This window comes from Microcaecilia unicolor, chromosome 3 (assembly GCF_901765095.1).
Source record: "Microcaecilia unicolor chromosome 3, aMicUni1.1, whole genome shotgun sequence".
NCBI classification, from domain to species: Eukaryota; Metazoa; Chordata; class Amphibia; order Gymnophiona; family Siphonopidae; genus Microcaecilia; species Microcaecilia unicolor.
Genome location: NC_044033.1, coordinates 220,364,736 through 220,386,794, shown reverse-complemented (window position 1 = coordinate 220,386,794; position 22,059 = coordinate 220,364,736). Strand labels below are relative to the sequence as shown.

At 43.4% G+C, this 22,059-nt stretch overlaps 1 protein-coding gene across 1 annotated transcript in view; it reads right to left on the bottom strand.

Annotated features, from left to right (window-relative positions):
• Window positions 1–501: 501 nt before the first annotated feature.
• The window catches only part of LOC115464388 (vomeronasal type-2 receptor 26-like), an 80,904-nt gene continuing 59,346 nt past the window's right edge, over window positions 502–22,059 (bottom strand). The window contains exons 7-8 of the mRNA XM_030194774.1: window positions 14,547–14,673; window positions 502–1,406 (exon numbers count right to left, since the gene is read on the bottom strand). Coding sequence (XP_030050634.1) covers window positions 502–1,406; window positions 14,547–14,673 — 1,032 coding nt within the window. The remainder of the gene's footprint in view (window positions 1,407–14,546; window positions 14,674–22,059) is intronic.

The window sequence follows — 22,059 nt, the reverse complement described above, 5'->3', positions numbered from 1 at the left end:
ATGCAGCGCGGACCCCCCCCCGGGTGCATGCCGCTGGGGGGGCGGGGGTGCCGCAGCGTGCGCCTGCTGCGAGTTTACTAACTTTGCTCATTTACTGCAGCTCCCTCTGCCCCGGAACAGGAAGTAACCTGTTCCGGGGCAGAGGGAGCTGCAGCGAACGAGAGAAATTAGCGAACTCTCGCAGCAGGCGCGCGCCATGGCACCCCCCAGCGGCGTGCAACCGGGGCGGACCACGCCCACCGCCCCCCCCCCCCTTGGTACGCCACTGATCAGAACTACTATATATAAAAGCTGAGGTCCTGAATATTTCAGATATTGTAGTCACCGTGACATAACTATACATTTAAACTAAAAGTATAATCTACTCAGATAGTGACTGAATGTTCAGCCCTCTTGAGAATCATGAATGTACAGCTGGCCTTGAATATTAGACAGACTGTGTATGAGTTGGAATTTAAGATATTGCTGTTATTTTAGCTTTCCTTTAACATTCAGGGAAGTTTACATCAATTTATTTTTTGTAATATACTTCCTGTTGTTCCTGTCAGGCCTCAACAGAATAATGTAGCACTTTGGGATAAAGATACACCCCAGTATTCCAGCACTGGAGGCCAGGATAGCAAATATCTCTACTGCTACCATGTACTTGCCCCTGGTGCTCAGGTATGTTGGGATGAAAGACACCCAGACACTGCAGAACACCAGCATGCTGAAGGTGATGTACTTGGCCTCATTGAAACTATCAGGTAGATTTCTTGCTAGGAAAGCTACAATGAAGCTGATACCAGCCAGAAATCCCAGGTAACCCAGAACACAGTAAAAGGCAATTATTGATCCTTCATTACATTCAATTTGAATTGTTCCATCTTCTGTTTGCGTGTTACGATGTGGGAATGGTGGAGCAGTTCCCAACCAGACAAGGCAAAAGAGGACTTGAAGAAGGGAAAAAGAAAGTACTGTAGAGTATGAGACTCTGGAACCCATCCATTTCCGGAGCTTGCTTCCAGGCTTAGTGGTCTGAAAAGCCATGACCACTGTGATTGTTTTTGCCAGGACAGAAGAGAGAGAGATGGAGAACGTTATTCCAAAGGCAGTCTGTCGAAGAATGCAGGTCACTTTCTCAGGATGCCCTATGAATATCAATGAGCAGAGAAAACAGAGCATGAGGGAGACTAAGAGAATGTAGCTTAGGTTCCGGTTGTTGGATCTCATAATAGGAGTTTCCCTGTAAGAAATGAAGATTCCCAAAATGACAGCAGTGATGAGAAAAAAGAAAATGCTGATAAATATCAAAACGATTCCCAAAGATTCTTCATGGGAGAGGAATATTATTATTTTTGGGATGCAGACATCTCTTTTTTCATTGGGCCACTGGTCCTCTGGGCATCTTATACAGTTCTCCATATCTGAGAAGACAGAATATTTTCTTAACGTCTCAAAAATAACGTCAGATTACAAGAGTGGCTAAATATTGCTCTTAATTTTAAAGATATAGGGGTTGATATTCAGCCTGCGCTGCTTAGCATTTTGCTGACCACTGCTGGAATGTATTCCCATAAATTCAATTCCAAACCATATCTGAGGTTCAGCACTGAATTTCCGGGTAGGTGGAGCTGGATAAAGCATAGCCATTAAGTGCGATATTCAGCCTGTAATCAGCTATGGGGCACCGTATAGACATTTATATGTACTATTTATGCAGTTACTTTGGCCAATTAATTGCTGAATATAATTAACCAGTCAAGTACTGATTTAGACCACAGAATGCCCCCAAAATAGCTGGATATGAGACTGATAGGCTCTAACTGGATATTTTCAGCAGCACTAATTGGTTAAGAGCTATTGAATTTGACCGGTTAGCCCTGAGCAAGTGATTTAACTATTTTTGGCCAGTTATATCACTTTGAATATTGATTTGATATAATTTAAAGGAGATGTTTCAAAGCCACTTACCAGATTTAGTCATATAATTGCTTTACAGTACACAGAGAGGGGCATAATCGAACGCGAACGCCTATCTTCATAGGCGTTTATCTCCGAGAACGGGTCCGTGAAGGGGCGGGCTGAACCGTATTTTCGAAAAAATGAACGTTTTTGAGCTGGGCGTTTGTTATTTTTAGCGATAATGGAAACTAAAAACGCCCAGCTCAAAAACGTCCTAATCCGAGCCATTTGGTCGTGGGAGGGGCCATGATTCGTAGTGCACTGGCCCCCCTGATATGCCAGGACACCAACTGGGCACCCTAGGTCAGTGCGGTGGACTTCAGAAAAAGCTCCCACATGCATAGCTCCCTTACCACAGGTGCTGAGCTCCCAACCCCCCTCCCCCAAAACCCACTACCCACAAATGTACAACACTACCATAGCTCTTTGGGGTGAAGGGGGCACCTACATGTGGGTACAGTGGGTTTTAAAGGCCTCCCATTTACCAGCACAAGTGTTACAGGTGGGGGGGTATGGGCCTGGGGCCACCTGGCTGAAGTGCACTGCAGTACCCACTAAAAATGCTCCAGGGACCTGCATACACACAGGCCTCTAGGACTTGTTGCTGCTGTATAACATTGGCACACCAGTTGACACCTGAAGACTAATCTCTCCGAAAACATCCTTTATTGGAATAACTGCATTTATTCACAGTTAACTGCAGATCAGAGGTTGTGCCTCACCGGCAACGAGTCTCCCTGGTACTGAGATTAGCAGTAGGTCAGAGCTGGCAGAATGCTGTACAATGCCCTCTTTCAGCCACATTCAAGGTAAGAACTAAGTTCTCTAACGTGGCTAACACAGGAAAGGGAACTAAAACTGGCTTACAAAAATGGCCACTACTGCATGGACTACAACAGGAAACACAACAGGGCACACTCTGACCCAGTAGGCAGGGGGAAAAGCACCATGGGAGAAGAGCCTACCAACTACCAACATCGTGAGACTGTAACACAAGCTAATGAAATCACGGAGCCCAATACCCTACACTCACCACAATGCAATGCTGATGTGACCCTGTACTGCACCCGAGAGCCACATCTGACCCAGGGAAAGGCTGTGACAGGATCGAATACATTCTGCTGTCATGGAGGTGGGTACGGCATTTGAGGCTGGCATAAAGGCTGGGAAAAAAGTTTTTAAAGTGGGGTATTTTTTTGGTGGGAGGGGGTTAGTGACCACTGGGGGAGTCCGGGGAGGTCATCCCCAATTCCCTCCAATGGTCATCTGGGCAGTTGGGGCACTTTTTTGGGACTTGTTCGTGAGAAAAAATGGTCCAAAAAAAGTGACCCAAAATCGCTGTGAAAATGCCTTTTTTTTCCCGATTATCAGCTAAAGACGCCCATCTCTCCTCAGCTGATAACCACGTCCCAGTCCCGCCTCCACCACGCCTCCGACACGCCTCCATCAACTTTATTCGTTTCCACAACGGAGTGCAGTTGGAAACGCCCAAAATCGACTTTTGATTATACCGATTTGGGCGCCTTTGCGAGAAAAACGCCCATCTACCGATTTGGGTCGAAATATAGGCGTTTTTCTTTTTCGATTATAAGCTGGAGAGGGTTCATAAAACACGCACTTTTAGCCATTTTAAAAAGGGGCTTCCTGAGGACATCTTTGCTTTGTGTGAGTAAAGTACTTCCACAAAAAGGAATGTCCTAACCTGTACATCATTTTACCCCTTTTTTGAGTCATAATGTCCAAACTTTGCAAGAACTTTATTGATCACTAACCCATAAAAGTACGTTTGAGAAAAAAACTCACATTTATAGTTTGAGAAATGTCAGAGGGGTATTTGCAGGGAAGAAGCATGGATGGGCCATAGATTGGGTTGACATTTAAGAACTTTATTGATCACTAACCCATAAAAGTACATTTGAGAAAAAAAACTCACATTTATAGTTTGAGAAATGTCAGAGGGGTATTTGCAGGGGAGAAGCACGGATGGGCCATAGATTGGGTTGACATTTACATTTACAAGTATCACAATTTTCTATTCTATTCTGGTTTTTCTACCCTTCTAATTTCATTCAAAGAATTAAAGCGGGTTACAACATGTAATCATTATACTACAGCAACATTCACACTTCAAAATGTTTCTTGAAAAGAAAAAGTTTTTAAAGACTTCCTAAACTCATAGTAATTTGAAATCCCCAGAGTAGACTAGGAATTGAGTTCCACAGCTTAACTGCGGAATAGCTAAAGGAATTATCAAAAAAAGGTTTATATTGAATTTTGTTCACTAAAGGAAGAGCTAGATTTAGAGAATAATGACTACAAATAGATCGATCCGCAGAAGAATAGTCTATCAGAGTAATGCGGTCAGATGGACTTGAACCACAGAAGATTGTATAAATTAAACAAATTCAACCCTTGCAGAAACAGTCAGCCAATGAAGATCTCTAAGCAAAGGTGTCATATGTTCATATTTCTTGCAACTAAAGATCATCCCTGCAGAACAGTAGTGCTGTCCAATTCACAATTCAAATCGATTCACCAATTTGGTTTTGGCTTACTGATATGAATCAATTTTTTAAAATAGATTTTTTAGTAACTCACTATTACTAGGACAAGAGAGATATAGGGAGTAACACAGAGGAGCGGAAGGAGCACTTATGGTGTATTTTGTTGCTGGAGGCACGTATCTCATCAAGGTCTCAAGAAGGAAAGCCTGAGAGTAAGAACAAGGCATAAATACATAAGTAATGCCGCACTGGGACAGACCAAAGGTCCATCAAGCCCAGTGTCCTGTTTCCAACAGTGGCCACTCCAGGTCACAAATACCTGGCAAGATCCCAAAAACGTTTAATACATTTTATGCTGCTTATCCCAGAAATAAGTAGTGGATTTTCCCCAAGTCATTATAATAATGGTCTATGGACTTTCCTTTAGGAACTGTCCAGACCTTTTTAAAACCCAGCTAAACTAACCGCATTTACCACATTCTCTGGCAACGAATTCCAGAGTTTAATTACACGTTGAGTGAAGAAAGTTTATCTGATTAGTATTATATTTACTACTTTGTAGCTTCATCGCATGCCCCCTAGTCCTAGTATTTTTGGAGAGAGTAAACAAATGATTCACATCTACCCGTTCCACTCCTCTCATTATTTATAGACTTCTATCATATCTCCCCTCAGCCGTTTTTTCTCCAAGCTGAAGAGCCCTAGTTGCTTCAGCCTTTCCTCATAGGGAAGTGGTCCCATACCCTTTATCATTTTCGTCGCCCATCTCTGTACCTTTTCTAATTCCATTATATCTTCTTTTAGATGTGGCGACTAGAATTTAACACAATATTCAAGGTGCGGTCACACCATGGACCGATACGAAGACATTATAACGCCCTCACTTTTGCTTTCCATTCCTTTCCTAATAATATCTAACATTCTATTTGCTTTCTTAGCCACCGCGGCACACTGAAAAGAAGGTTTCAATGTATCATCAACAATGATGCCGCGATCCCTTTCTTGGTCAGTGACTCCTAACGTGGAGCCTTGCATTACTTAGCTATAGTTCGGGTTCCTCTTGCCCACATGCATCACTTTGCACTTGCTCACATTAAACATCATCTGCCATAGTAACACAGTAGATGATGGCAGAAAAAGACCTGCATGGTCCATCTAGTGTGCCCAACAATTTAAACTCATATGTGCTAGTTTATGCGTATACTTGACCTTGATTTGTTTCTGCCATTTCAGGGCACAGACCGTAAAAGTCTGCCCAGAACAAGGCCCACCTCACAACCACCAGCCCTGCCTCCCACCACAGGCTCTGCCACCCAATCTCGGCTAAGCTTCTGAGGATCAGGATTTCTTTATGTTTATCCAGCACATTTTTGAATTCCATTACCGTTTTTATCTCCACCACCTCCCGCGGAGGGCATTCCAAGTATCCACCACTCTTTCCATGAAAAAATACTTCCTGACATTTTTCTTGAGTCTGCCCCCCTTCAATCTCATTTCATGTCCTTTTGTTTTACCGCCTTCCCATCTCCGGAAAAGGTTCGTTTGCGGATTTATACCTTTCAAATATTTGAACGTCTGTATCATATCACACTTGTTTCTCCTCTCCTCCAGGGTATACATATTCAGGTGCGCAAGCCTCTCCTCATACGTCTTGTAACGCAAATCCCATTCCATTTTTGTAGCTTTTCTTTGCACTGCTTCAATTCTTTTTACATCCTTAGCAAGATATGGCCTCCAAAACTGAACACAATACTCCAGGTGTGGCCTCACCAACGACTTGTACAGGGGCATCAAAACCTCTTTTTTTCCTGCTGGTCACACCTCTCTATACATCCTAGCAACCTTCTAGCTACGGCCACCGCCTTGTCACACTGTTTCTTCGCCTTCAGATCCTCAAATACTATCACCCCAAGATCCCTCTCCCCGTCCGTACATATCAGACTCTCCCCGCTTAACACATACGACTCCCGTGTATTTCTACACCCTAAGTGCATCACTTTGCATTTCTTCGCATTGAATTTTAATTGCCAAACCTTAGACCATTCTTCTAGCTTCCGTAGGTCCTTTTTCATGTTTTCAACTCCCTCCCGGTTGTCCACTCTGTTACAAATTTTAGTATCATCCGCAAAAAGACAAATTTTACCTTCTAACCCTTCGGCAATGTCACTCACAAATATATTGAACAGAATCGGCCCCAGCACCGATCCCTGAGGTACTCCACTACTCACCTTTCCCTCCTCCGAGAGAATTCCATTAATCACCACCCTCTGGCGTCTGGCCGCCAACCAGTTCCTAATCCAGTTTACCACATCGGGTCCTATTTTCATCCCATCAAGTTTATTTAAGAGCCTCCTGTGGGGAACCGTGTCAAAAGCTTTGCTGAAATCTAAGTAGATTACATCCATAGCATGTCCACGATTCAATTCGCCGGTCACCCAGTCAAAGAATTCAATGAGATTCGTTTGACACAATTTCCCTTTGATAAAACCATGTTGTCTGGGATCTTGCACCTTATTGTCTTCCAGGAAATTTACTATCCTTTCCTTCAGCATCACTTCCACTACTTTTCCAATAACCGAAGTGAGGCTTACCGGCCTGTAGTTTCCAGCTTCTTTCCTATCGCCATTTTTCTGAAGAGGAACCACATCTGCCATTTTCCACTCCCATGGAACCTCTCCCGTCTCTCTAAGGACTTATTAAACAAATCTTTAAGAGGACTCACCAGAACCTCTCTGAGCTCCCTCAATACCCTGGGGTGGATCCCGTCCGGTCCTACGGCTATGCCAACCTTCAGATTTTTAAGTTGTTCATACACACTCTCTTCCGTGCTCTATCCACTCCATTCTCATATGTACTTTTGTCAGTCAATTGTGGTCCTTCTCCAGGATTTTCTTCTGTGAAAATAGTGCAAAAGTATCTGTTTAGCAAATTTGCTTTTTCTTCATCATTTTCTACATAGCGGTTCGCAGCATCTTTCAGTCTCACAATTCCCTTTTTTGTCTTCCTCCTTTCACTAATATACCTGAAGAAATTTTTGTCACCCCTCCTTACCTTTCTAGCCATTTGTTCTTCCGCTAATGCTTTCGCCAGACGTATCTCTCTCTTGGCGTCTTTTAGTTTCATCCGGTATTCCTCTCCGTGTTCCTCTTCTTGAGTTTTTCTGTACTTCAGGAACGCCAGCTCTTTAGCATTTATTTTTTCAGCCACTTGCTTGGAGAACCATATCAGTTTCCTTTTTCTCTTGCTTTTATTTACTCTCTTTACATAAAGGGTTGTAGCCCTGTTTATAGCTTCTTTCAGCCTGGACCACTATCCTTCCACTTCTCGCCCTCCCATCCCATCAGCTCCTTCCTCATGTATTCCCCCATTTTACTAAAGTCAGCACGCTTGAAATCCAGGACTTTTGAGTTTTGAGTGGCTGCCCTCCACTTCTGCTGTCATATCAAACCAAACTGTTTAATGGTCACTGCTGCCCAGGTGAGCACCCACTCGGACATTTGACACACTATTCCCATTTGTGAACACCACATCCAGCATCGCTCCCTCCCTCGTGGGTTCCATCACCATTTGTCTGAGCAGAGCACTTTGAAAAGCATCCACGATCTCTCTACTTCTTTCCGATTTTGCAGACGGAACCTTCCAATCTACATCCGGCAGATTGAAATCTCCCAGCAACAGCACCTCTCTCTTCTTCCTAACTTATGAATATCCGCGATCAGATTCTATCTAGTTCCTCCAGTTGTGTCGGGGGTCTGTAGACAACACCCACGTGGACAGAGGTTCTATCATCTCTTTTTAAGGTGATCCATATTGCTTCTTCTTTTCCCCATGTCCCTGTCATTTCATTCGCCGTGATATCATTTCTCACATACAGAGCTACTCCTCCACTTTTATGACCATCTCTATCCTTCCTAAATAGATTATAGCCTGGTGTATGTTTGCATCCCATTCATGGGAACCATTTATCCATGTCTCTGTGATTGCAACAATGTCTAAGTCTGCATCCAACATCAGGGCTTGAAGGTCATGAACTTTATTGCTTAGACTGTGAGCATTTGTGGTCATCACTTTCCATCTATCTACCATTCTCTATTGAGAATACTGATCATTTAAAGCTACTCTCTGTTTTCTATCCTGTAACCAGTTTTTAAGCCACAATAGGACACTAAGGGGCATAATCGAACGGAAACGTCTATCTCCATGGGCGTTTATCTCCGAGAACGGGTCCGTGAAGGGGCGGACCGAACCATAGTTTCGAAAAACATGGATGTTTATCTTTTTTTGAGTTGGGCGTTTTTGTTTTTCAGCGATAATGGAAACCAAAAGCGCCCAGCTCAAAAACGAATAACTCCAAGACATTTATTTGTGGGAGGGGCCAGAATTCGTAGTGCACTGGTCCCCCTCACATGCCAGGACACGAACCGGGCACCCTAGGGGCCACTTTTACAAAAAAAAATAAAAAGGTAAAACAGCTCCCAGGTGCATAGCACCCTTCCCTTGGGTGTTGAGTTATAAGCAGGATAACCTCCTATCCCATGTCTCTCCAATTTCTTCTGGAGTCTTTCATGTTTTGGTTTTATTCATATGTGGATGACTAAACTTGGTTAAAAGTGGGGGAGCTGTAAATTATAGGAATAGGAACTGTGGGATGAATGATGTTGAGTGAGGCAGAGTGTGGTTGCAAGGGGGAAGTTAATTTCTAAAAATAATGTTTTTACTGTTTTGCTCTCAGTCAATTATTATTCTCTGCTGCCAATGTGAATTTTACCTTGTTTTCAGGAATTAGATTAGCAGCCAATGGATTCTACAGAGAAAGAGAAAAAATCAAGCTCAGCATGCCCGATTGACAAGCGGTCACTTATACAGTCTGTATTTGAACAGTTGTATGACGAAACCAGACAGAGTGCAGAATTTGTGAAATGTATGCTTTACAAAGTTAAAGTTAAACATAGCTGTGGCACCCATAATATTTACTCTGCATTTTTGTTAAGAACTAAGTTTGGTGGTACTCTGCTAAAGATGTGTCAAAGTAGGGCACACTTAGTCTTAGCTGTATTACACCTTTATCAGATTAGTTGATACCCAGCATCTTGTGTTGGAAGTAAAATCTGAAATTAAATCATTTATGACTGGTACCAAAATAAAAATGCCATCTGTATAAGAAGCATCAAAAAATAATGAGGTTGATAAAATATTCCCAGAGAACGCATAAAAACTTTGAATAAAATCGGTGACAAAGACAAACCTTAAGGGTCGCTATAAACTGAGCTCTAAAACTCTGAAAATGTTCCTTTTTTGACACTATATTGCCTATTACCAAAAAAAAAAACCCTTAAACTACTTCAGAACAATACCATCCAAACCCAATCCATTCAGCCTATTTAGCAATAACGTATTATCAACAATATGAAAGGCCCCTGAAACATCAAATTGAATTAGACAGATAGAATATTTTGACTTAACAAGGTCTTAATTTTAGTAACCAGCATAATCAATAAAGATTCAGTTCTATGCATTGTTCTAGATCCATAATGGGAGACATGGAAAATGTTGTGCGGTTCATGCATAAATGTCACATCTATCAAAATGTCAGGAAGTATTTTTTCACGGAGAGAGTGGTAGATGCTTGGAATGCCCTCCCGCGGGAGGTGGTGGAGATGAAAACGTTAACGGAATTCAAAAATGCGTTGGATAAACATAAAGGAATCCTGTACAGAAGGAATGGATCCTCAGAAGCTTAGCGGAGATTGGGTGGCAGCAGTGGCGTACCTAGGGTAGTTGACACCCGGGGCCGGTCATTTTTTAACACCCCCCACCCCAAATCCAGTACTAGGCATGCCGAGAATACAAAACACTCAGGACCTATAGAGCAATTCTACCATACCATAAGCAGTCATTTCTACGAGTCACACAAGGAAAAGGAAATCATCTTAAACACTACAGTGAGCACTAGAACATCAATTCAACTATTGTAAAACGAAACCAGACAGAATAGTACAGATCGTAAATCCTGCACAGTCAATGCCAACTGAAAGCCATGTCTTTTTCACAAACACAGATACACCCTAATCCACTATAGAATAAGTAATCATAAACTTTCTATTTAGACAAAAATTAAACTGAACCCCCAATGCCAGACTCTGCATACAATGCAACACCACAGAAACAGAAACTGTCCCCTAGTACTGTGCAAAATATAAAGACTGCAGATATAAATTTGAAAAAAAAAACCTATCAAGTACCAATCACCACTTTACAAATTAACAAATAGAAATAAAACAAATATAGAAAGTAAAATAATACCATTTTATTGGACTAATACATTTAGCTTTCAGAGGCCAAAACCTCCGTCCTCGGGTCAGTACAGTATAGTGCTGTTACAGTATCCTATCCTGACCTGAGGAAGGGGGTTTTGTTCTCCGAAAGTTAGTCAAAATGTATTAAAATTAGTCCAATAAAAAGATTACCTTATTTACATGTTCTATTATAAACATTTAACACATCTACAATACTTTATCCTAAAGCAAAAAAAATAAAAAAATATATTTTATTTACAGTTTGTTGTCTCTGGTTTCTGCTTTTCTCATCTTCTTTTCACCGTCTTCCTTCCATCCAGCATCTGTCTTTACTCTCTCTCTCTCTGCCATCCAGTGTCTGCCCTCTCTGCCGTCCCTTCCATCCACTGCCTGCCCTTTCTCTCTGCCCCTTCAATCCCCCATTTGCCCTCCCTCTCCCATCCATCCAGGGTCTGCCCTCCCTCTCGCTCCCCCCTTCCATCTAGGATCTGTCCCCTCTCTCTCTCTGCCCCTTTTTTCAGCCCCCAGTTCCAGCCCCCTTCTCCCCTCTGAACACCCCCACCCCGAGACCCCTTCTCCCCTCCCCTTCTCCTGTGCTGAGACCCCCACCACAGTCCCCTTCTCCCCTTCTCCTGTCTGAGACCCCCACCCCAGTCCCCTTCTCTCCTCTGAACACCCCCATCCCAGTCCCCTTCTCCCCTCCCCTTCCCTTCTCCCCTCTGAGATCCCCACCCCAGTCCCCTTCTCCCCTCCCCCTCCCCTGACTGAGATCCCCACCCCAGTCCCCTTCTCACCTCTGAACACCCCCACACCAGTCCCCCTTCTCCCCCTCCCCTTCCCTTCTCCCCTCTGAGATCCCCACCCCAGTCCCCTTCTCCCCTCCCCTGTCTGAGACCACCCCCACCCCAGTTCCCCTTCTCCCCTCTGAAACCCCCACCCGAGTCCCTTTCGCCCCTCTCCTTCCCCACCTCATTCCCGTTAAAACCGGCGAAGCAGCGTCGCAGGCAGCGCCTCGTGCCCTGCTTGTAAAAAAAAAATCAAATCTCCTTCCTTCTCGTCTTGACGTCAACTCGGGCCTTCCAATCAAATTGATTGAAAGGCCCGAGTCGACGTCAAGACGTCAAGACGAGGAGGAGAAGGAGGAAGGAGATTTGATTTTTTTTTTTTTTACAAGCAGGGCACGAGGCGCTGCCTGCGACGCTGCTTCGCCGGTTTTTTTAAATGTGCGGCGCCGCGGGAACGGCCACGGGAGGCGGCGGGAGCGGAGCACCCCCCACCCACTGGCACCCGGGGCGGACCGCCCCCACCGCCCCCCCCTTGGTACGCCACTGGGTGGCAGAGCCGGTAGTTGGAGGCGGGGCTAGTGGTTGGGAGGCGGAGCTAGTGCTGGCCAGACTTCTACGGTCTGTGCCCTGAAAATGGCAGATACAAATCAAAAGTCAGGTATACACATAAAGTAGGACATATGAGTTTATCTTGTTAGGCAGACTGGATGGACCGTACAGGTCTTTCTCTGCCATCATCTACTATATTACTATGCGCTAACATTTCCATGAGCTGCTTAATTTTAGTGGCTAAATGGTGAATCCTGTTACAGAATTGCCTGCTCTGTGTTTTTGCTGCTTTGTTGTTCTTGATATTCTTTGCTGTTTTGATTGAATTACATTTTTAGTAAATTTTGTATGTTCTTTTTCTGTCGAAAGTGCAGGGGACCTATGGTAAGTTCCCAACAAGGAATTTTCAAATACCGAATTAATTTTGATACCACTTCACCACATAAGTACATAAGTAATGCCACACTGGGAAAATACCAAGGGTCCATCGAGCCCAGCATCCTGTCCACGACAGCGGCCAATCCAGGAATACATATAGACAATGGATTTTATGTGCACAAATTCTATAAATGGGGCCTAAAGTTGGGCACAAAGTTGGAAAATTGATTATAGAATAGAGTCAGTTATGCACGTAATGTAATTGGCTAATTTTCACCACATTGGCCCTTAATTGTATGAATAACTGTGTTTAACAAGCAATAAATATTTAATAATCAGTAAGTATCAATAATTGGGGTTAACAAGTGCTAACGGGCAATAATTTGTAGATATGTGTAAGTATATAGGAGACAGTGGCCACTTAAGCAAATGCCCTGTTAGCTGTGTGAAGGAACGAAGAACTTTCTGCATCCCTCCTGAGGTTCGGAAGAGACGGGAAGAAATAGCCTATACTTACAGATGGTCGGTGATAATGGAAACCGACCACACCCATCTCAGAAACTACCAAATCCAAGCCATTTGGTCGTGGAGGAGCAGCATTCGTAGAGCACTGGTCCACTAACTGAACAGAAAAAGCCCTTCCCTTACAGATCCCTTGGCGATTCGAAAAGGAACGGGCATGCATGAAGAAATCGCATGCAAATGAGCTGCTCACTGTTAGCTCATTTGCATATGATTTCCTTCCTAAGGAGGGGAAGCCAGTGCACAGCAGCCACGCATTATGCGAGGCTGCTCTGTGCATGCCAAAGTCGGCTTCATACATGCAGACAAGCTGCATGTATAATAGCCATCTACAACTTTAGAAAAACAAAACTCCAGGTGAAAACGTCCAAGTGCTCGTCAGGGATGTTTTTTTTTAAGAGTATGGGTGAAGGACTTCCTTTGCTATGCCTACATCCCTGTGATGGCAGTTGAGGATGTCCAAAATGTGATGTTTCTGTGAGAGGGACATCCATGCCATTGCTATGCCTCTGTAATCCCTTTTGTTTATTTGGATTTTGGATCACAAGTAGCAACAGTGGGATTTGAACTGGCCACCTTGGGATTGCAAGACCAGTGCTCTAACCACTAGGCCACTCCTCCACGACCTTGAAATTTGGCTGTCCCTGTTGGGGGGGCAGTATGCAGGTCCCTGGGGGGAGGTGTGTGTGTTAGCGGAGGCATAACAAAGGTGTGGACATCCTTCTTTCAAACTTTTTGGATGTCCTCTACTGCCCACCCTCACACAGGGACGTCCAAATTTCAAGGGCGTGGAGGAGTGGCCAGTGGTAAGAACACTGGTCTTGCAATACAGAGGTAGCTGGTTCAAATCCCACTGCTGCTACTTGTAATCCAAATAAACAAAGGGGATGTCAGAGGCACAGCAAAGGCATGGACATCCTTCTCATAGAAACATCCACACTTTGGAAGTCCTCAACTGCTGTCACAGGGACAGAGGCATAGCAAAGGACATCCTTCACCAATATTCTAAAAAAAAAAGTTTTTAAAGTTGTTTTTTCAGGGTGGGAGTCAGGGGAGGTCATCCCCGATTTCCTCCGGTGGTCATCTGGTTATTTAGGGCACATTTTTGAGGCTTGGTCATAAAAAAAGGACCAAGTAAAGTCGGCCAAGTGATCGTCAGGGGTGTCCATCATTTTTTTATTATCGCTCGAGGACGCCCAGTCCCGCCTTTGCTACGCCTCCGACACGCCCCTGGGAACTTTGGTCATCCCTGCAACAGAAAGCAATTGGGGACGCCCAAAATCGGCTTTCAATTATGCCGATTTGGGCGACTCTGAGAGAAGGACGCCCATCTCCCGATCTGTGTTGGAAGATGGGCGCCATTCTCTTTCGAAAATTCCCCTGTTAGTGCTTGTAACTGTTTTATTGCAGATCAGGAATATGACACTATTATATATATAGCTTTGGACCTCTTGGGTTTCTGCAATTTATAAATCCAAGATAACAGAATAGAATAAAATAATGTCCTTTAAGAAGCGGGGCTGAATAACATGCCACTATGAGCCTCTCATGTGTTGTGTATCACTCACCAGTTTGATTGGAGATATGTCCAGCTGGACAGGGAATACAGTCATAGCAGCAGACAGGCTTTCCTTCTCTGGGTAATTTCCTGAAGCCAGGAGCACAATTCTGACTGCATCTGGATTGTGGAGGAGTCTGAGGATTGAAAAAAAATATATATATATCTACCTTCAAATGTCACTGGACTGTAGTTTATAAAATGCAGATTTCTTTCCTGTCCACTTATGGACCAATTCAAACCTTTTCTTTGGGCATCGCATTTGAGGTTTGTTATTTTCCCCTAGAACAGCTAAATTATAGTCAGCTATTTTTCAGAGGAAGTAATATTAAACTACGTTAAAAGTACATATTTGTGTGGAGGTGTTTAGGATGAAGAGAAACATATGGCAGAGTTACTAATCTGGGCTACCATTAAGATGGTACACCCAAAACAGAGCAAAGAAACCTATCAGCTGCTGCATCCATGTTGTCGTTCATTATTGTTGGTAGCATTTTTATTTGATCTCACTTATGCCAGCTTGTGCAGCATATGGATGTTCACAAAGGAAATATTGGTTTGAAAAGTCATAGTAGTAATTAGTTCTAAATCGTAATCAGTGTGTCATTTGAAGGGGCTGATTATAGGGACTAACACCCTAGCAGGCGTTGCAATCATTCAGAGAGGTTTTCACCTACTAAGGGCCACCAAAACAGACATCATGTTAGGAGAATCAAATGTACAACATTCAGAATTTTATTTTTTACGTACAAAAATTAACTGTGGGAAAAATGTGGGATATAAGTGTACAATAAATAAAATAAATAGGTTGAAACATGGGAGCATTTAACATCTTTTTTTTTCCTGTGCATGCATCAAAAGAAAAATATGGTATGTGGGAACTTGCGCCTTTTGTTTTGTGGAATGCAGTATATATTATAAAAATGCACTTAATTTTTGTTATTACTACTATTTCAAAGAGAGGTATTGAATAATGAGGGAAAAGAATCTTTCATGCAGAAGTTTTGTCCAGAGTTAGTATAAATGTACCAAGACTTTCCAGTTCTGTTGTATATATTTATTTCTTCTTCAAGTCTGTTTGCTTATAAAAGGCATGTTTTTTAAAAAAGATCTTTTTCCCGGCTATGTGATTGTATATACAAGATTGTGATTTTATTATGGAGACAAACAATACACCACCAAAATACAAAATACAGTAGCAAGCAGCACCCTATTAGCTGTCAAGTTCATACAAAATTCATTATTTTCTATGGAAAATAAATCTGTTGGCTGCCTGCTATGTAAATATTCAATCACTGTTTCATTACTATTACCAAGTAGTACATATTTTAGGCATTTGATTAAAGTTTTGACTGAATAGAACATACCAGTCTTTATCTGCCCTCATCTACTATATTACAATGTTACTATGGTCTTAATTCATCCAGACATCATATGTACATGATATCGCTTGTTAAACCCTAAGGGTGGTTAAAAACAATTGGTATAGGGGGGCGCTGCTGAGCGTGACAGAGAATGGCGGCTTAATCTCTCAGCTCCCGCTCAGAGTTAAAGAATCCGGCAGATTGCTTACAACTTATCTCGCTTGCTTACAGCAAATAACATCTTAATATTTACCTGATATCATGCCAAACAAATCTCCGAAGGCAGATGTTAAGCAGCCCTCATCTCTCGCCTCTAAGAAACCTCATCAAGATTCCTCTTATCAAGTTGCAATGGTGGCCTAGACTGGCAATGAGGATATCACGATGCAGACCATTATGTGTGAACGTCTCTCTCACAGAGGTATTCTCAAAGATACTCACCTCCCCATTTCCCAATTCAGAGAAGATATTAATGAAACAAAATCTCAGCTTTTACAAACTCAATCGCGCATGGATTCTCTCTCCCTGAAGTGTGAAGCTAATTCCAATGAAATCTCTTCTCTCTGATCAAAAACAAAAGAGATTGATTCACTTAAAAAGATCTTGAAGATCTCAACAATAGAGCAAGGAGAAACAACTTATGAGTCCCTGGAATTAAAGAAGGTGCAGAGGGCTCTGACTTCATTACGTTTATGGAAAATCTCCTACCCACGCTTTTGGGTTTAAACTTTAGCCCACCGCTTGAAATCGAAAGGGCCCAAGGAGTCATCTCTGGCAAACCTGCACAACATCGTTTCCCTCAACCGATTGTCCTGAAGATTCTCCGCTACCCTCAAACTTTAGCAATTCTGCAAAATGCCAAACTGAAATCGCCTATTTTCTATGATGGCATGAAAGTCTTAATTTTCCAGGATCTCAGCAAGTTCATCGCAGACAACAACTTCGTGCACAATGTAATCGCCTACAGTCTCTTGGCGCTCAATTTGATCTCCTTTACCCTGCCCAAATGTGGATGACAATCCACAATTCTGCCCGCACCTTTGATGACCTGGAGGCCCTAAAACCTTTTCTGGACACCTTTTGAGACCTAAACATTAACAAGGTTTGAAATAAACATCTTAATTTCCCTCTTCCAGTCCTTTCTCTCATTTTGGAATTTATTTCCATTGCATAATGAGATTTATATATATTTGCATAATACTTCCTATAAATGTTTAATGTAGCTCACTTTTCTCCAATTTTTCCAATTATCTCCAATCTCCTAACAATTGTTATTCCCTCGGTATTTGTAAGATTACATGCTGCAAAAAGTTTTCTGTGCTAGCTCTCTGCAGATTCATACTGTTAAATTTTGAGCCTCTAATTCTCTCAATATGTGTCTCCCTTCTACCGTACCGATTTATTACAATTGTATTGGCATTGTTCTCTGTTCTATGCCATTGTTTTCTCTGAATCCATTTTTCCTAATGTTTTTCTTAATTTTTTCTCCCTCCCACTGTTTTGAGCATATAGGCATACTTGTAATTCTCCTTTTTGTCAACTTTCCCGCCTATTTGACTTGTGATATTATTGATATAACCTTTTCACAAAAAGCCAAGTCAGTTTTTGTTTCCTGTATTATTATCTAACACCTTATATGAGAATTACTTCCATTAACATGAAAGTTTTAAATAACCGTATTAAGAGGAAGAAACTTCTAATATATTTACACAATTTGAACTCTGACTTGGCTTTTATTCAGGAAATGCATCTATCAGATTCAGACTCTAAAAGCCTCCAAGACAAAAACTTCTCATGGCACACTCTCCTGCAGTGCACACAAAAAAACGGAGTGGCAATCTTACACAAGAAACCCCTTTCAATTAATATTATTAAACAATCTTGTGATGTGGAAGGCAGATAGGTTAAAGTGGACAACTTGATAAATAATACACCAGTTACTCTCTTAAATATATATATGCACCCAACAAAGACTCTCCTGATTTGTTTCATCTACTAGCTTCAAAAATCAACAGCTCTCTCCGTAACCCTATAATTTTAGGTGGGGACTTTAACCAAATTCTTGACCCTCTTCTTGACAGGCTCTCCAATTGCCCTTATTACCAATCCAAAGCTTTTTCTGCCTTACACTCACTCATTTCTTCACTGGGTCTTGTAGACATATGGAGACTGTTTAATCCCACAAAAAAAGACTTCACCTTCTTCTCCCCACCTCACATGAGTTACTCAAGAATCAACTGTTTCCTGATCTCCAAAACTCTCATACCTAGTGTAGCTAATTCCCAAATTCACAGTAGGAATATATCTGACTATTACACTATTTCATTATACTTCTCAAATATCTCAACCACTAAAAAATCTTTAGCATGGAGACTCAACACTTCCCTCTTAAAGGAGGACTCTTTTATATCTCTGTTGAAAAATTCCACTGAAGATTATTTTACCAATAATCCTCTACATAATTCTCCTGTTAATATATGGTGGGATGCCTATGAGGCCACTATCAGAGGAGTTATAACAAATTACTCTGTGGGAGTATATATATAAAAAAAGTTAGATCTATTGAAAAATGAAACTAAATCTCTTGAAAAACAATAACCAGAAACTTTTCTTTTCAATAGATATAACTTAAACACCATTCTTAGTCAACAGGCCCTTTCCTCCATAAATATTCAGAAATCTGTCTAATAAATCAGGATATTTGCTAGCACAGTTCCTTAAAGCAAAACAAAGTCAAGTCAAGCCTGCTTATCTCACAGAATTGATTCCATAGGAAATCCACACTATACAGACTCTCAAAGAGCTCTACAATTCTCCAAATTTTACCAATTTTATACTTCAGAAACTCTTCTCTGAGTCCTCCTTTGACACCCTTATGAAAAATTTGAGTCAATCTTTATTATCACAATCAGTGAAGCCTACCAGTATGTTGCATTTGTGGAGAGAGACAGAGAGAGGACACTACTACTACTACTACTACTTGACATTTCTAAAGCGCTACTAGGGTTACGCAGAGCTGTACAATTTAACATAGAAGGACAGCCCCTGCTCAAAGGAGCTTACAATCTAAAGGACAAATGTACAGTCAGTCAAATAGGGGCAGTCTAGATTTCCTGAAAGGTATAAAGGTTAGGTGCCGAAAGCAACATTGAAGAGGTGGGCTTTGAGCAAAGATTTGAAGATGGGTAGGGAGGGGGCTTGACATAAGGGCTCAGGAAGTTTATTCCAAGCATAGGATGAAGCGAGGCAGAATGAGCGGAGCCTGGAGTTGGTGGTGGTGGAGAAGGGTACTGAGAGGAGGGATTTGTCCTGTGAGCGGAGGTTACAGTCGGGAAAGTAAGGGGAAATGAGGGTAGAGAGGTAATGAGGGGCTGAAGACTGAGTGCATTTGTAGGTAAGAAGGAGAAGCTTGAACTGTATGCGGTATCTGATTGGAAGCCAGTGAAGTGACCTGAGAAGAGGGGTGATATGAGTATATCGGTTCAGGCGGAATATAAGACATGCAGCAGAGTTCTGAACGGATTGAAGGGGGGATAGATGGCTAAGTGGGAGGCCAGTAAGGAGTAGGTTGCAGTAGTCAAGGCGAGAGGTAATGAGAGCTTGGACGAGAGTACGGGTGGTGTGCTCTGAGAGGAAAGGGCGAATTTTGCTGATGTTATAGAGGAAGAAGCAACAGGTCTTGGCTATCTGCTGGATATGCGCAGAGAAGGAGAGGAAGGAGTTGAAGATGACTCTGAGGTTGCGGGCATCGGAGGATGAGGGTGCCATCAACTGAGATAGAGAGTGGAGGAAGAGGAGAAGTGGGTTTTGGTGGAAAGACGATAAGCTCGGTCTTGGATATGTTCAGTTTCAGGTTGCGGTTGGACATCCATGCAGCAATGTCGGATAAGCAGGCCGATACCTTGGCCTGGGTCTTCATGGTGATGTCTGGTGTGGAGAGATACAGCTAGGTGTCATCAGCATAAAGATGATACTGGAAACCATGAGATGAGATCAGTGAGCCCAGGGAAGAGGTGCAAATTGAAAAAAGAAGGGGTCCAAGGACAGATCCCTGGGGAACTCCAACAGAGAGCGGGATGGGGTGGAGGAAGATCCATGAGAGTGTACTCTGAAAGTGCGGTGGGAGAGATAGGAGGAGAACCAGGAAAGGACAGAACCCTGGAACCCAAATGAGGACTGTGTGGCAAGAAGGAAATCATGATTTACAATGTCAAAAGCGGCGGATAGATCAAGGAGGATGAGGATGGAGTAGTGGTCTCTGGATTTGGCAAGGAACAGGTCAATACAGACTTTAGAGAGTGCCGTTTCTGTCGAGTGTAGAGGGCGAAAACCGGATTGAAGCGGATCGAGGATGGCATGAGAGGAGAGAAAATCAAGGCAGCGGCTGTGAACAGCACGCTCAAGTATTTTGGAAAGGAAGGGTAGGAGGGAGATGGGGTGTTAGTTGGAGGACTGGTAGGGTCAAGTGAAGGTTTTTTGAGGAGAGGTGTGACTACGGTGTGCTTGAAGGTGTCAGGGACAGTTGCAGTGGAGAAAGAGAGGTTGAGGATATCACAGATGGAGGGGGTGACAGTATGAGAAATGGTGTTAAGTAAGTTGGTGGGGATGAGATCAGAGGAACAAGTGGTGCAAGGGTATTGTTCTATGTAATTATTTTGCTCTGGGACTAACTGCATGCTATACTGATAATTGACTAGCCAATGGCCACAGACTGTTCACGTGCAAACACATCAGGAGAGACTGATAGAATACATGACCAATCCATATATGGTAAGATGGCCGACAGGTAAGGAGCTCCGTAACCGAGCTCCTGAGGTCCCGAAATAACTGACCTACCTGACCATCCTCGAACGGACCCGAACAGAACAGATCGAATCGGAGATAAACAGGAGCCGACCGGTGGATTGCAGCGCCGAAACAACTGGCCCAAACAGACCTAGAGACCAGAGATCCAAGAGATGAGGTCTTAGGAAGTGTGTCTGCACCTCACAAGGTCCATCCGTCCGCTGGCAGCCTCAGCACAGACACTAACGGATCGCAGAGGATTAAATTTGCCGATAAAGCCGCGACCTAACAAAAGTGGCACGGTTGAGAGGTGCGTGAACCTGCCGATAACTCAGCACAATATCCTACGGGCTACCGAGAAGCCTCCGGTGAGCATCACCCAGCTACACCTCATGCGCCGAGCGCTCGATCAGATAAACGGATGATCCTTATCACCCCGAAGGTAGGCACCGATCACAAAACTCGGAAGCGGGGACCGAGCACTACACTTAGAAGGGCAGAGAGAAGCGAAGTGGCAAAGACCACCACTTACACATTGTGAAATTACGATGTGCAACATGGGAACCCGATTTGACGCTGAGACAAGAGCTCCGCCGGGGGCCGCATTCTAAACCACCCTGTCGAATAACATAAGCTGAACTGTCCTACTAACACCGGAGAGGTGGAATACCTCCACAGACAGAATCAGCATAGACGAAAACAACAAGCGGGACTCAACGACGAGGTCCGGGGACCGAGCAACCACACGGGGATCGACATACCAATCCTGCGACCCACCCCCGGTAAACCCGAATCAGAACCAATGATCGACGATAGGAGCTCTGGAACAGAGCTCCTGCGCTTAACCGCTCCCGGACTGCTCTGAATGTCTGAGTTGTGTACCGGAGAGTGCGACCCATACGTCTGGAGACAGGGAGATACAGGGGCGAACCGTAGCCATATTCCGTGGCTCTAAGCGGACGCCCTTCCGACAAAGCCCCGTGAATGCGGCGTCTCAAATGACCAGCCTGACCATGTGGCCACCGGGAGACCTGCCTGCAAAGCGTCTGAATTAATCGTACCACAGCACGGACTTGAGCAAGAACGTGAAACGGAACGGCCCAGCGAAACAACAATGGCGACCCAACCACGCGGCCAACGGACCACTCGGACCGAGAAAGCCCATGATGAACTAAGTATCGCTGCGCCATCTCTGTTCCGAAAGCACAGCCTCATGTTTGCATGCTTGCACTGCCTGAATGCCATGTAAGATCACAATAATAGGTAAAGTCCATATTCTATTGATTTAACTATCGAACTAAATATCGACATTGACCTAGCTCATATTCTAATTGATCAGGACAAGTGAGTAGTGGTTAGGAATCAGTGACTGTG